The following is a 14,648-nucleotide window of genomic DNA, read 5'->3' on the forward strand; positions in this document are numbered from 1 at the left end:
AACTATACAATAATTTTCCTCTTTATTATGGAAAAGAATTTCAGGATACATATGTAACATTTAAAACAATATAGTACAGCAGACATGGGAAGCATTGAATCAGTTGTTTATATTCTACACAACATTAGCAGCAAAAGCCTTGGAAATCAGCAAGAAATCTTTGGAAACATGCACACAAGTGATTTAATGAGGTAAAAGCATTGATTTTGGAAATCAGGACAAATTAGGACTGGACATTACAAAATATGTCCAATGCACAGGGGATATACAAATGCAGTGACTTTGATTTACATTTGTGGATAAAATACATTGAGGAAATAATCTGAAAGACATCCTGTGGCTGAACTGTGGTTAAGATCAGATCCCTCACTCAAAACAAATAAGCTAAGCGGGGGCAAGTCAAATGTAAATATTGAATCTATATTACATAACACCAGCTTCACGTGTTAAGGGATGGCTTTTATTTGTGTCATAATAGACAGGTTGTGAACCTCTGGTCAACCCGTAAAACCTCCTCCAACACATTAAACATACACAGACTTTTATCTTGCGTCTTAACAACAATAATCACAGAGAAAGTACATGGATAAAACATTGGCCTTGCTGTGCACACTATTTATATGAAATTAAACAAACATGGTTGGATTTCACACAGACTTTAGAAAAGAATCAGCAAGAATGCAGTTGCATAAATACAAATGACAGGAACTGAATGAACTTAAGAATCATAAAAAGGGGAACATACAGGAAACAAAAACAATCCCCAAGTGCTGAGTGTTAATTTAACAAGGAGAGTTAAATGAACACTCAGGACTTGACTGTCTCAGCGAGTTAAATCAACACCCATGACTTTAGAACAGTGCATCTGACCCATACAAAGCATGTGTCAAGGGCTCCCTGATCGCTGCTTTCAGAAAATAGAAATGTTATGGCTTACGACAATATATAATTTACTTTATGATAGACACTTTATCTAAATGCACAGTACATACATGGAGACATGGCACATATACATTATATGAAATGCTTTAGAAAATATCTATCGGTAAGTGGGACATGTTGCGTTCAAAATGTGGCCCCTGGGGCGATACAAGCCGATAGTGGTAAAAAATAGATGTGCCCATTGCTAACCATTAGATAACATTCTCTCTTTTACCATGTGTGGAATCAAAAAATAGTTCTTGGAATCATAGTTCTTGTATATCATACATTCATAGACAATAGGGAATAGGATTCTTCTCAGGCACTATAATATACTCTGTAGTACAGTGTTTTATTTCTCCAAAGTGAGTAAGAGTTATCAAACTTCAGGAGGTAAGTGCCCTCACCAGGGAATTCATGACTGCCGCCATGCACCAACAAGTGGCTGTCTTGGCGGTAGACGGGCAAGATTTCACCAAGGTTGGAGTTGGACACTGTTTTGGAGCCCTTCTCAACATCTCCGCTACTGATGGGCCCTGCAGCACAAAGCACATACCAACAATTCAAGAAAACTAACAAATATACCAGGCAGAGACACATTGTCTATTGTCTACACACTTTTATGTTGGTAAATTGTGACAGAATCAAGTGTTAACCACTTAAGTCTAGGTCTTGTCGATCTGCCTTATTTTAGGATAATGACATGCGGCCGACACGCACTGACCTTCAATGTCATCCTCATCTTCGTCATCGCTCGATTCGCTGATGTGGACTGTGATAGACCGGCTGGTGACAGGAGTCCAGTCAAAATATACACCGAAGCCGATGTCATAACCATCTGTAGCAAACTCCCAACAAACTTGTTTCCCCTCAGGGACGGTAGGAACGTGTACTGTCATGATGTCCCCTCTGTATATGGTCACCACGCTGTCCTTCTCCAGTCGAAGCTTGGCCTTCAGTTCCTTGATTGCTTCAGATGTCCATGTCGATGGAGGCTTCAATGGTGGCATTTGGCCTGGAGTTGAAAACCCAACAATAAAACTTTGATATGCTCTTTAGTAAACAGAAATTACATTTTCAGGTCAGGATACCATTGAAATTGATCCAATCAGGAGAGAGAACTCGCACAGGATACAAACTAAACAAGTGGTGACACAAAGAAATGAGCAGACAATTTTTGAACTGGAACAGTATAGAATTGAGGCTGATAAATGGGTACTCTCATGGTACCTGGATATTGCATTTGATCCACTTTCTAATGAAATTCATATACTTCCTTCATGGAGGCAGTGGGAGAGCAAAGGGGCTTTATTTTCACCACTATTTTGCACCACTCAAAAATATTAGCTCATGTGTGCATGGCAATCACTTGAATAGGGCTTAAGTGGTTAATCCGACTAATAGATTGAATTGATCATTACAAAACCTGAGGAGAAAAGCCTGGTCTTGACCAAATGCAGAGTGTCAGTGTCAGAGTGGGGTGACTCCATACCGTAGATGTGCTAATATAATTGGGTGGAATACCCCACAGCTTCTCACCTTTCATGTCATCAGAGATCTGGCAGTTCCCAGCGGTGCTGTTCCCCTCTGAGACTCCCTCGAGGGCCTGCTCAGCAGGAGTCTCCTGATCAGCCTGAAAACAGACATTAACACACAGAAAATCAGACAGATTTGTTTTTCTCAAAATGTCTTCACAAAAAATTGCTGATGTAAACATTTGTAGATCTGCTATTTTTGGCTAATGTTCCCCCCAGAATAGGCATGCTGGGACACAAGTGGTTATAAACTAATGCGCTGGCAGCATGTGCTTTATCGTCTACCACCGACTGCTCGTCACCTGACACACAAACAGCTGTACCCACCCCCTCGATGTGTTGTTTAGAATCCGTAGTGTCTTTAGTTTCATGGTCCATATCGGGCTGGCTGACGGAAGTGCTAGAACTCTGTGAAAGGTCTGTATTCTGGAGTCTGTAACAGAGACAACAAATAGAAATGAATAAATAAGATAATTGCTACCATCTAATGCGCACAGCAGTTATTACACTAGGCTTGCATCAAGACCATCATAGTGTATACTAAAGACATTTTCCTTTTTTACATTTTGCACAAAATAGTACATTTTACATTGAGATTTAGCCGGTTGCCCACTATTCCGAGTTAGTGCCTGCTCTCTTCCTGTATCCATTTTATCGAGTCTGACTTTTACTTTCGCATCTATGATAGTCTTGGTCTGATCTCTAACCCACTATAAATCACTGGACATCCGTGCGCAAAGCCCGTAGTTCTGCGTACATGTACACAAAACAAAGTGCTGACACTGTAGCCAGTAGCCATGGATGTTACCTCAACATTCGGAACCTGTGTGGACTGTATTCGTCTGTACGTTTCAATAGATATGTGTTTTATTGCCGTCTGTGTTGGATTCTGTCGGAAGTTCCCTGTTCCCTCAATGGGTGGTAGTAGCGGGACGCATCAGTTTTAAACCGGTATTACACTCGATGTAAACAGGATGTGAACACGGAAATAAAATGGCGTTAAGGCAGACGGGATTAAAACTGATATCTATTGAAAAATACGGGCTAATACCGTGCATAAAGGGTGTGGATATGTCGAGTTAACAGCCGTGGCTACAGGCTCAGCACTTTAGATATATTTTTGTACATGCACGGAGAAGTACGGGCTTTGCGCGCGGACGTCCAGTGACAATTAGAAGGTTTAGCAAAAGTGAGACTCGACCAAACATACGCTTCACCCAACGCAACATTATGTAACATTACACAGTATGTTGGGGAAAAAAACCCAATAACCAATGTTTTTGTTCCAAATAACTCCGTTTGGGTTCTTGAAGCAGCAACAGGTTACCTCTCTAGCAGCCTGTCCTCGCCGTACGTGGATGCTATTCCAGGAAAAGAGGAAACCGAAAGGGATGACAACCTGGACTGCAGCTCAGATGTGGCTTCCAACCTCTCCATCGCTACAAAAGACAAGATAACAGCCCCGTCTCTATGCAAGAAGCACATGAATCCCCGCCCTTCTCCACGAGAGAGAGAGGGAGAGAGATCAAACAGACAGACAGATGACAGACGCGAGGCATGACAGACAGACAGATGACAGAGCGAGAGGTGAAACATTGAGGGAGAGAGATAGCCATGTAATGTACACATGAGTCATGACGATTCATGACAGTCATGTTTCAGGGCTAGAGAGAGAGAGACTCTCCTCTGACGTAGTACGTAGCCGAAGTCCAGTCCGCTACATCGCAGTCTTCCTGATTGACTCGACAAACTGTAAATGACTTGTGTCACACATGAGGATTGGTTGGAGTACAGTACACTACACTACTATACTCAGATGTCATGTCCATATAAGCTTCACCGTCGGAAGGAAGCTGCCGTTTAGCTACCTAGCTTGACAACAGTGGAAACAAAACAACAAGTTGGCGACCAACTCACCACGTGTAACGTTGATAGACGAGACGGTGTGATGTGTGTAGTAGAGGTAGATTAGGACATCAGGAAGTCCAAAATGACAGCAATCATGCGACGTGCCTGACTGTTTCCCTGCCCGAGCCCGCTGCTGCTTTGCAGGAAAAAGAAAGAAAAGAAAAACACACTGACCCGATTCTCACACTTCCGTTCTTTCTCGAATGCTGACGAAATTCCACGAATCTGTGCAGCTGGAGTGGATCATCACGACACGGTGGTGGTGGCATTTCAGCCATGCATTTGCCCGTATACACATCAAACAAAATTGCGGCAGCCGGGTTAAAACCACAGCAGACATGTATCACGATGGACGGACAATGTTGTTTTATTGTTTTAAATGATAACATTTGTAGTACCGTGGCAATTTTTTTGAGGGGCCCTATAGCCCCACGGCCTCAAGATGGCGCTGTTGACTATTGACATAATTTCTCCCAATTTACCGGTATGCACATTTTCCATTGAAACACATTTTCAAATAACCATTACAGTGGCAGGTCCAACCATGCCAGACAGCTCAAAGGGCAGGGGTCAGACTAAGGACAACCCCTAGTCCTCCATATTGGGGGTTGGAGGTGAGGTTAACAACCTCACTTCCAACCCCACTTTACCCCACTTTACAACCATGTTTGTAACAACAAACATGTTACAGAAAATCACCACAGGAAACCACTCCAAGAGGATGTCCAAGGAGACTGCTATACCTTTGCAAGCTATAGCAGTGCTATACCTTAGATATAGGCAGAAATAGGCCTATTTGACTTAAGTAAAAGTAGTATTAAATACCACTATATGAAAATGCTCTGTAACAAGTACAAAGATTGTATTCTAAATGTGCTTAAATCTAATCTATACTTAAAGTAACAAAGTAAATGTAGTCACATTTTTACTAATTTGTCTAACTTAAATCTGCAAAGTAACTTGTAACTAAGGTTTCAAATTATGTGGTTCAGTGAAAAGTTTAATATTTGCCTTTGAGATGTCATAAGAGAAAGAGAGACAAAGCTTCAAAATTGTACAGTACCTGTGTATTTGAGCATGACATTGAATCTCCTGGACCCAAAAAGATGGAGCCTGGAATGTCAGAACTATTATTAAAACTGTTATGTCATTCATTATCACAATGCTTCGTTAGTATTGTTGATGGTCTATTCAAAGCAGAGCTATAAATAATAGGCCTATATATTGTTTTTAATTTATATTTTATATTATGGTTTTCTAGAGATAGGCCTATTTGGCAATGATTCATATTGCATAGTGCAATTTTGTATAAATGTTATGATGAATTGAACAAGGCGCACCCTCTTGTAAACAAGTGTAGTGCTTTATTGGGTAGTTAATAGTTTTTGTATTGAGTTGTGCTTGAAATGTAGGCCTACTGTAATTCTGCAACCTGTTAATAAATACTTCAATCAATGATATTTTCTCTAACTCTATCACTAAACACTGTTGAAATTCACTTGCACTTCTATGTATAGACAAAAACAGGGATGTGGGCCGATGTGGGCAGGGACCTTTATATGTCACTGAGCATCATGCAGGTACTGAAAGACCACCCACCTCAGACATCAGCAACATTATATGAAAATTACAAATATATTCTCAAAGATAGGTGGATAGGATTCTGCTCTGACACGAAGCTGCCGCTTGACTTCACTGCATAATCTTTCCCAAGTTGTTATTGGACAATGCTGCGTTTCAGATATCTCAGAGGAGACAGCAGAGGGGCTGAGGCGGCTCATCTGATCAGAGCCAAGGTAATGCTTTTACCAATTTTCCAAATGCTAAGACAAATTCTTGTTTGAACTTAAGAAGCCTGCATCTGAGGTGCAGAAATATAACTAAAATTGACATGTAGGTTAGCTGATGTAACAAACTACCATTCTTTTCCTTTTTGTAAAAAATAAATAAACTATAGGCTATGCATCTTGAATAGAAACAGTAACTTTGATGAAGACATTGCACAGCTAGCCTATGATCGATTTAGCCTAATACTGAAATGGTTACAATTAGTTCACTGTCTTTCTTCCGCCTCTTATTTAACGAATTCCACAGCCAAGCCAATCAAAACATCAAACAACAATTACATTTTTAGGTTGAATGATACAGGAATGGGTTCTTTCATCTTTCAGGGAGTTTATAGGCATGGCTGTGTAGGCAAGCGTTACATTTACTTTTTTGTTAACAAAAAGTAAAGACCAAAAACGTAGGCCTAATAAATAAATAATGCATATCAACAATCATTATTAATTATTAGTTTTAGTATTATGCATATTTATTGTTGTGGAATAGACTTGTGGATACTGGATAGGTTTGAAATCTAATTTGATTTTGAAATTAATGTCTGCTAACTATGTCAAGAATAAGAAAAACACTAAATAAAACTAGAAATGCTCTCTGCCAACTTCCTCCTTTGTCCAACACAAGTTGGACAAAGGTGGGGGGGGGGGGCATAAGAAGACATCACATCACATTTCAAATAAGGTGGATAGGATAATATTTGGTTATGCAGGCACGGGTTGGAGGCCGCCTGTGTGGAGAGTTCATTCTCATGTGTCTGTGTAAGTGTTCCCGTGTTATCTGCCGGAATGAAGGCCATGTCACGTTGCCTCAGAGTCCTACAGTCTCATGCCGGGTTCTACAGAAACGTCCTCGAACACGGCCCAGTCCGGAGACACAACAGGTGGTGGGGGGAGGCGGAGGAGTCTTTTTCTGCGTTGTTTTTTGTGGAGGGGGAATTCCAGATAAGTAATAACATCTCAGGTCAACAAGAAGAGGGGGTCTCGAATTCTGTTGACAACAAAAATCAAAGTCACACGCAGCATTTCTCTTTCCTCCTAGTTTGGACGGGCTGTGACTGGCTGGGTGCAGCGTGCATTCCAGAGCACCTGTCCCCCCATCAGTGAGGAGTGTCCCGTCTGTGCTTACAACGAATGGGACCCATTAGAGGAGGTGATTGTTGGTCGTGCAGAAAATGCCTGCGTGCCTCCCTTCACCGTGGAGGTCAAAGTAAGAAATGATAAACATAACCTTGTTTGAAACACATTATTTATTGTGTTTCTGTGCACTCTCTACAAAGTTAAATCTAATGGAACCATGATGTGCAGAGACTTCTCACAAAAGCTTAGGGAATAAATGACTTAAATGTACAGGATGATGCCCTTTTTGTGAGTTTCTTGTCTTACTGTTCAATTGTTGACAGGCTAACACATATGAAAAGTGGTGGCCCTTCTATCAGAAGTATGGGGGCCAAAGTTTTCCTGCGGACCACTTGAAGAAGGCTGTTACTGAGATTGAGGAAATGTGCAATATTCTACGTCTGGAGGGGGTTACTGTTCAAAGGCCAGAGCCCATTGACTGGTCATTTGAATACAAAACTCCAGACTTCATGTCATCAGGTAAATACCAGGTACAGATAGGATTAGAATCATTAAATCATCAGCTGATGGATGCAAGAACTTCAAGAAGTAGAGGACTGTCTGTGTTGTCAATCATTAACTGACTGGCATTTCAAACCTTTGTTTTTATGCTTTCCGTGTCTATATTTGAAGCCAAATGGCTAAACTATTATGAGCAATCTGTATGTGTAGACTTGTGTAGGATCTCTTTACCACTACCACTTACCAAGATTGACAAATTCTGAGCATTATATAACTGAGAATGTAATAATAAACCCATAGCATTTAGCTGTAGGCCTATAAGGTGTTTTAGATAGACTTGACATGATGTGTATCATTGACAATACCCAGGCATGTATGCTGCCATGCCCAGAGACATCCTCATGGTTGTGGGCAATGAGATAATCGAGGCTCCGATGGCCTGGAGGGCTCGTTTCTTTGAATACCGTGCATACAGGCCTCTGATCAAAGAATACTTCAGAAAGGGTGCTAAATGGACCACTGCTCCCAAACCTACTATGGCTGATGAGCTGTATGATCAGGTGAGGCCTTTTTGTAAAATATTGTGTCACTATCGGCAGAAACCGGCTTGTATTTCCAGACTTCATCTTCATCTTTGTTGTATGACAGGGTTGTCTGAAAGTATAGCAAATATAGCTGAACTACAAGCTCACAATGCGTCTCAACGCAACACATTTCTGTGTCCTGAAAAGTAGCAGTTCTGGTCTGGACATAAAAAGGTTTCCGCCTGACTGGTTTGTGTTAAGTTACAAATGTGTCAAGTGGCCAGATGGGTGGGCCGCATACCTTATAAATCATGGTATTCTTTTCCTTTAAAACCTTGAAAAAGTGGCTGTCATTGTGATACCGATAAATTGGAGATAGCCTATATGTGATTGATCATTAAAATAAACATGCTCTCTTGATATGTGCCCAATTACCGAGAGACCTCCAAATTCTGGTGGTTCAATGCGGAAGTGCAACCGAGTGCTCAATGTTAAAGCCCAGCTGCATGGGCTTTCCTCTTCCATGAATCCACGGGTCCGCCTGCAGTCCCTCCTCTTACCACTAGGGCCCCGTGCTTCAACGTTGGAAAGCCTCACTGGCCCCTTGGGCTAGTGCCCTCAAAAAATCCTTTGCAGCATCTCATGCACTGTTCGTAGACCCTTTTGTAGTCTTCATCATTCCCTTTGTATGGGTCAGGGATGATCAACTGCTTCTGGGGGTCATAGGAACCAAGGAGCTCTGCAGTCTGTCACAGATTTAGCCTTCTTTTCCAGGTAGCTTAAATTATTCTCGTCCATGCACAGGACATGGTCAAAGCCGATGAGGTCGTCTTCAGTCACCTGCCTAGCCACATGCTTTATGGGCACGCTGTTACTATTCATGCAGGCTATGGCACGAGGGTCTGGTTTGTTGCCAGTCTGAAAGTCAGAGGTGGCCGCACTGTCAATCCTCCACTTATCCTCAACACCAGCATCGGTTACCATCTTTCTGAAGACAGCTTCAGCAATGGGGGATCTGCAAGTGTTCCCCAAACACACAAACAACACTGACATATTACTGCAGGCCTCCATTTCACATTGAACAATAAAGCCCCGCGTTGGCGCACCTCCAGGGTCTCGGAATCTTATGTGGCCGGCCTGTGACGTCATGTCAGTCTGCAGTCATCTATGGCGTATCTATGACATAATTATGACTGCAAATGTGGTCAAGCCTGATTATACTTCCATTAAAGTTAAATCATTTTTAAAATAATGTGTGTGTGTGTGTGTGTGCACTGTGCACGGACCCCTACTACCCTAGGGTAGGTACCCTTAAAAAACATATAATCTTCTTCACAATGTCTCCTGCAGGACTACCCCATCCACACAGTGGAAGACAGACACAAGCTGGCTGCCCAGGGGAAGTTTGTCACCACAGAGCATGAGCCCTGCTTTGATGCTGCCGATTTCATCAGAGCTGGAAAGGATCTGTTTGTCCAAAGGAGTCAGGTATAAAAGTCACAGTCCTGTTCGCCAGAGGATTGGTCTTGATAGGAAATGTCATACTATCTCAATAATCAGATGATTTTGCCATGAGAATAGACTAACACTAACCTGACTCCGCCAGATTGAGGGAGTATTGAGTTCACAAGTTCCATCCTCCTAGCAGCAGGAGCAGGAGGAAGAACTCACTGCTGCCACCAGCTGGCAGAGTCAGGTTAAACTAACACATGCACACACCAAAACTCAACACCACTTGTATGCCAAATCCGAATGATTTCGAATGACCTCCAGGCTCCATTTTAGGCACACATTGTACAAACATCAACATTTTTATATAGTGTTTATAATAGTGAAATATAATCATGAGGAAAAATAGGGCTAAAATCAGAGCAGTAGTCAAAGTCATACGATTTGTCACACACGATACCATACCATCATACCGCAGTGAAATGTGTTCTCCACATTTGACCCATCTCTTGGAGCGGTGAGCTATAGCCAAGGAGCGATGAGCAGCAGCTGTAGCGCACTCTGGAATCATTTTGATTAGTTGATTTGACCCCCCCAGTCCAACCGTTGATGCTGAGTGCCAAGCAGGGAGGCAATGGGTCCAATTTTTACAGTCTTTGGTATGACCCACCCGGGGATCGAACCCCAGACCTCCCACAATTCCCTTCCCACTTCGCCTTATAAAATCATCAGATACTAAGGGCCGAGGCTCAAATGACAGTTAACTACAATCTGCAGGAGAGAACAAAGGTCAAATTAATGAAGAAGAGGTCAATTATATAACAGGTCGCAGACCTGTCACAAGTCACAAGCCATAAAATTGTCCCACTGTTCTCTTTGTGTGCTCCAAGGCCCCTCATATTGCAAATATTATTTTGAAAGGATAGTAGGGAGACAGTAAACTGAGGTCAGGCAGGAGCATTAAACACAGGTCTCCAGACGGAGAGCCACAGCTCTATCCGGTCAGCCACAGCCCACAGGAGCATTGCATCCACCTGTATGCGTTGACACATATCCCATTGCTTCCTCTGCAGGTTACAAACTACATGGGAATTGAGTGGATGCGTCGTCATCTTGCCCCAGATTACAACATCCATATAATCTCCTTTGAGGATCCCAATCCTATGCACATCGATGCCACTTTTAACATTATTGGGCCGGGACTGGTGTTGTCCAACCCTGATCGCCCTTGTCACCAGGTAAGATCAGAGGGGCTGAGAGAGAGAGAATGAGAGAGAGCTCTGAATGAAAGAGACTGAGAAACACCATGAGAGAGAGAATCTTTCTCATAAGGCTCATACATATGGCCCTCATTTATCAATCGAGTGTAAAATCTGCCACAGATTCGAGTGCAGGTTTCGTAGTACACCCACGTCGCCACGGCATTTATAAAGTGATCGCAAACAGCTGATCCTTCCTTAATTTCGTTCTCACGTTAATAAATGTGACGGCTGAAATCTATCTGGCACGCCCTATGAAATCAAGCCTCGCCCTCGTTTTTGCGACCTGAAAACGGCAATACGTTTACTGAAACCATGGCAACATGAAAAAATAGGTTTCTCCCGTGCCTTGCTGCGCCTCACTCTTTCATACACACGCACAGACGCACAGCACGCACACGCAACTTGCAAGCTGCCCAACTAACTGGTGTGTTGTTAAATAAATAAAAAACGAACACCTGCATGAATTAAATAAAGTTGTAGGCCTACCCTGTCTGTTTCTCCTCTCGCTTCCCTTATTGCTGCCCGCCTCACGGTCCTCACCCCCGCACGCCACGCACGCACGCACATATCGCAATTTGCAAGCAACTTTCACTGTGTGTTGTTAGTTGTATATTAAATTATTAAAGTATTTTTAATTTAATATACAACAAGATATATTAGTGAACGAAAACCTGAACCTGAACCATAATTAAATAACAAATAGGCACACACACGAACGGTGACACGCTGCTGTTTTGCAGGTGCTCCTCCTGTCCTGTCTGTCTGTCTCTCTCTATCACTGTGGTCCGTCCGTGACCAACTGCATGCACGTTCGACAGTCTAATTAGATTGCCTCGCAGTCGCTGCAGTGGCTGCAGGACTGTCAACTGTCAATTATATTAATGTGCAGCCAAAATATATGGTAGCCTACTGGTGGTGGTGGGCTGACTGGCTGGGTTAGCCTATACCTATCGCCGATGCGGTTCCCATGCACTTGCGCTGGGCTGGCACGGCACATTTGACATTCCAGTGACACGTCAGGTTTATTAAACGAGGAGGAGATTGCATATACCGTAACTCCAGAAAGACAAGTGCTGTTGGCCTGCTGTAGATTACAGTATATAGGCTACCCATGCATGTTGGGACTCTCCGCAGCTGCATTGCACTATAGGCTACTTTCCAACGTCATGGAAATATTCCAGCACAGACAGCCCAAATCCGCATGTATGCCGCATGGACATACATGCAGCATGAGAGAGGCTATCATGTCGTCAAGGCAGTCATAATCAACGTTTATGTAGTGATTTCTGATTTGATCATTGATGAACGAATCATAAACATATGGATGAAGGCTTGCCGCTTGCATGTGTGCTGGTATGTGTTGGCGACGCACGCCGCGCGGTCCCGTCCTCCCGAGCCCCGAAAATGATCTCGCTTTTATCTGAACTGTCAAAACTGTCAAAACCTGTCTAAGCACTTATTTAAATGGTGAATGATTAAGTCCCTTATGCCTATAGCCTGCTAGTACTTACTACAAATAGGCAGCTGTATGCTTGTCATTGTCACTTGGAAATAAAGGCGTGCAGTCCATTTATGCCTTTTTTTAATAAAATAAGCTAACACAATCATAAGCCGCATCACCGCATGCGCTCCAAAAAGTTGCTTGCATAACAAGGCCAGTAAATCACTGTTTGATTAAGCACAAACTAATACATTGTAAACATGTTATATTGTTTTTAATTGCGCGATTTTAATTACTTGTAAAGTTGGAAATCTCTCCCTTTTTTTTTTACATACACATACCGTTTTATATTAACATTTTAGGAGAGAAAACATATGTTTAGATGCCTGTGACAGCGTGTCAGCAGTTCAGACAATGCTGCTCCGCAGCTCGAAGACAGAAAAAAATGCGTACGCCAGTTGAGGAGCAACCGTGGATTTTCAACGTTGTCACGTTCAATTTCAAGCTTTGGCGGAAATGGTAAATGTCAAAAATGTCGGCAATTTCGGCGTGCACCCATATTTTGGCGTACGCACGGTTGATAAATGAGGGCCATAGTCTGGATTTCCGGTGGTTAGGTGACCACCGAACTACAACATGACGTCACGAGCCGCGCTGAAGAGCAAACCACCGCCACCGCTCCAGCCCTTCTCTGTTTTTACTCACCACCGCTCAACGTTATTTCAGCTCCGGTGGTCACTTCACCACCGAAAATCCAGACTATGAATAGGCCTTTAGTGTCCAGAGCTATACCCTCTTGTGAGATAATATAATAATAGGTCAGGTGTGTTTCATTTTGTCATCTCCATTGTGTCTTGTTTCTCAGATTGACATGTTTAAGAAAGCTGGCTGGACAGTCATGAAACCCCCATTGCCCTTGATTCCTGATGGTGAGTTTTGACTTTTGAAATGACCTATAGACAAGGCAAAGCCAGGCAAGCACATTTCAACAATGAGACAATGCAAAGTGCTTCACATAAATCATTAAACATTAAGACATGAATACACTAAGCACTAATAAGAGACAATTCAGACAGTATAAACATTCTATTGTCAAAATTCATGTCACCATCCTTTCAGCTGTTTAAACCACTAGCACATTTTTTAAAGAATGACATTGTGAATACAAAATGTTATGGACATCCTTTGCTGGCTAGAAATTTTGGACCGTAACACCAGTAAGACGCGCAAACGCGGGAAGCAAACGCAGCTCGTACATATTTGGGTTTTTTTAAGTTTTTTTTTTTTAAGTTAAGTTTTTTTTAAGTTAAGTTTTTAACTTAGCCATAACCATATAAGGAGTCCCCAAAGCAGCTATACGTCCAAATATGGAGTATGTTGCATCAATCACAAACAAATCACTCAGCTCCATATATGGGCACAAAGGGGACACACACACACAGACACACAGACAGACATGATCTGCTAGGTCTCATAGTAAGTGCTCAGTGCGTTCGCAATTAACAGCTTTTTCTCTGATAGTTTATTTATGTAATTTCTCAGGATAGGTGTTACTGCTTACAGCCTTAAACTGGAGTTTGGAGTTTGTGAAATTGACTCCATTTTATCTCCTGTGTAGACCATCCACTGTGGATGTCCTCCAAGTGGCTGTCTATGAATGTATTAATGTTGGATGAGAAGCGTGTAATGGTTGATGCCAATGAAACCACCATACAGAAAATGTTTGAGAACCTTGGTGAGTTGACATAATGCTTTTTTTATTTCCCTGTGTAGACATAGTTAGGCCATTCATGTACCTTTTTCATACGGACACACTAACAGTATGTTTTTCATGTCATGCGTAAAGTTAAGCCTGATTTATGCTTAGTCGTACAACAGAGTCTCACACCGAAAATAGTAGATGTCGTGGTGCAACACATTGTGAGCTTGTAGATCTGCTATTTCGGGTGCTACACACCATTGTATGGCAGAGTTTCAATTACAGTAGGCAGGTATAAGGATAACTTATAAGTGAAATATTTTTTAACCCCAGGTATCAAGTCCATAAAGGTGAACATTCGCCATGCCAACTCCCTCGGTGGTAGTTTCCACTGCTGGACAACTGATGTCCGCCGTCGTGGTACCCTGCAGTCCTACTTCCACTAGCCTCGTCAGAGAGACAGGCAGTTTTTATTGGGCTTGTAAAATGC

General features: G+C 42.4%; 2 protein-coding genes and 1 pseudogene across 4 annotated transcripts; 1 reads left to right on the top strand and 2 right to left on the bottom strand.

Annotated features, from left to right (window-relative positions):
• Nucleotides 1–4,634, bottom strand: LOC308329374 (protein TMED8-like). 2 transcript variants are annotated; one of them, XM_080783642.1, is made up of 6 exons: nucleotides 4,374–4,634; nucleotides 3,784–3,895; nucleotides 2,784–2,889; nucleotides 2,461–2,554; nucleotides 1,646–1,936; nucleotides 1–1,457 (listed from the first exon to the last, which is right to left on the bottom strand). In XM_080783642.1, the coding sequence occupies exons 2-6, from the start codon at nucleotides 3,891–3,893 to the stop codon at nucleotides 1,240–1,242; spliced, it is 819 nt and encodes a 272-aa protein (XP_080639768.1). In that variant the 5' UTR covers nucleotides 3,894–3,895; nucleotides 4,374–4,634; the 3' UTR covers nucleotides 1–1,239. The 2 variants fall into 2 exon arrangements, with proteins under 2 accessions (XP_080639768.1, XP_080639767.1); XM_080783641.1 differs by having other exon boundaries at nucleotides 3,784–3,952.
• Nucleotides 4,635–6,091: 1,457 nt separating this feature from the next.
• LOC308329470 (glycine amidinotransferase, mitochondrial-like) lies at nucleotides 6,092–14,604 on the top strand (the record flags this gene model as incomplete). Its single annotated transcript, XM_080783788.1, has 9 exons — nucleotides 6,092–6,160; nucleotides 7,245–7,412; nucleotides 7,606–7,801; nucleotides 8,153–8,343; nucleotides 9,658–9,795; nucleotides 10,830–10,994; nucleotides 13,325–13,388; nucleotides 14,078–14,194; nucleotides 14,492–14,604. The coding sequence occupies 9 exons, from the start codon at nucleotides 6,092–6,094 to the stop codon at nucleotides 14,602–14,604; spliced, it is 1,221 nt and encodes a 406-aa protein (XP_080639914.1).
• On the bottom strand, nucleotides 8,746–9,378 carry LOC308328937 (low molecular weight phosphotyrosine protein phosphatase-like; annotated as a pseudogene). Its single transcript has one exon. The product of its transcript is annotated as a low molecular weight phosphotyrosine protein phosphatase-like (transcript).
• Nucleotides 14,605–14,648: the final 44 nt, after the last annotated feature.

The sequence above is a fragment of the Protomyctophum bolini genome (genome assembly GCF_963924005.1).
Source record: "Protomyctophum bolini genome assembly, chromosome: 15".
Lineage (NCBI taxonomy): Eukaryota > Metazoa > Chordata > Actinopteri > Myctophiformes > Myctophidae > Protomyctophum > Protomyctophum bolini.

Bases quoted from the DNA above. Each gene is read 5' to 3' on its own strand.
- LOC308329374 (XM_080783641.1), bottom strand. From the start codon at position 3,941: ATGTGCTTCTTGCATAGAGACGGGGCTGTTATCTTGTCTTTTGTAGCG. The intron at 2,555-2,783 runs GTGGGTACAGCT...GTCTGTTTTCAG, and splicing joins CTAAACAACACATCGAGGGG to GCTGATCAGGAGACTCCTGC. The intron at 1,458-1,645 runs GTCAGTGCGTGT...TTTGTGCTGCAG, and splicing joins AGATGAGGATGACATTGAAG to GGCCCATCAGTAGCGGAGAT.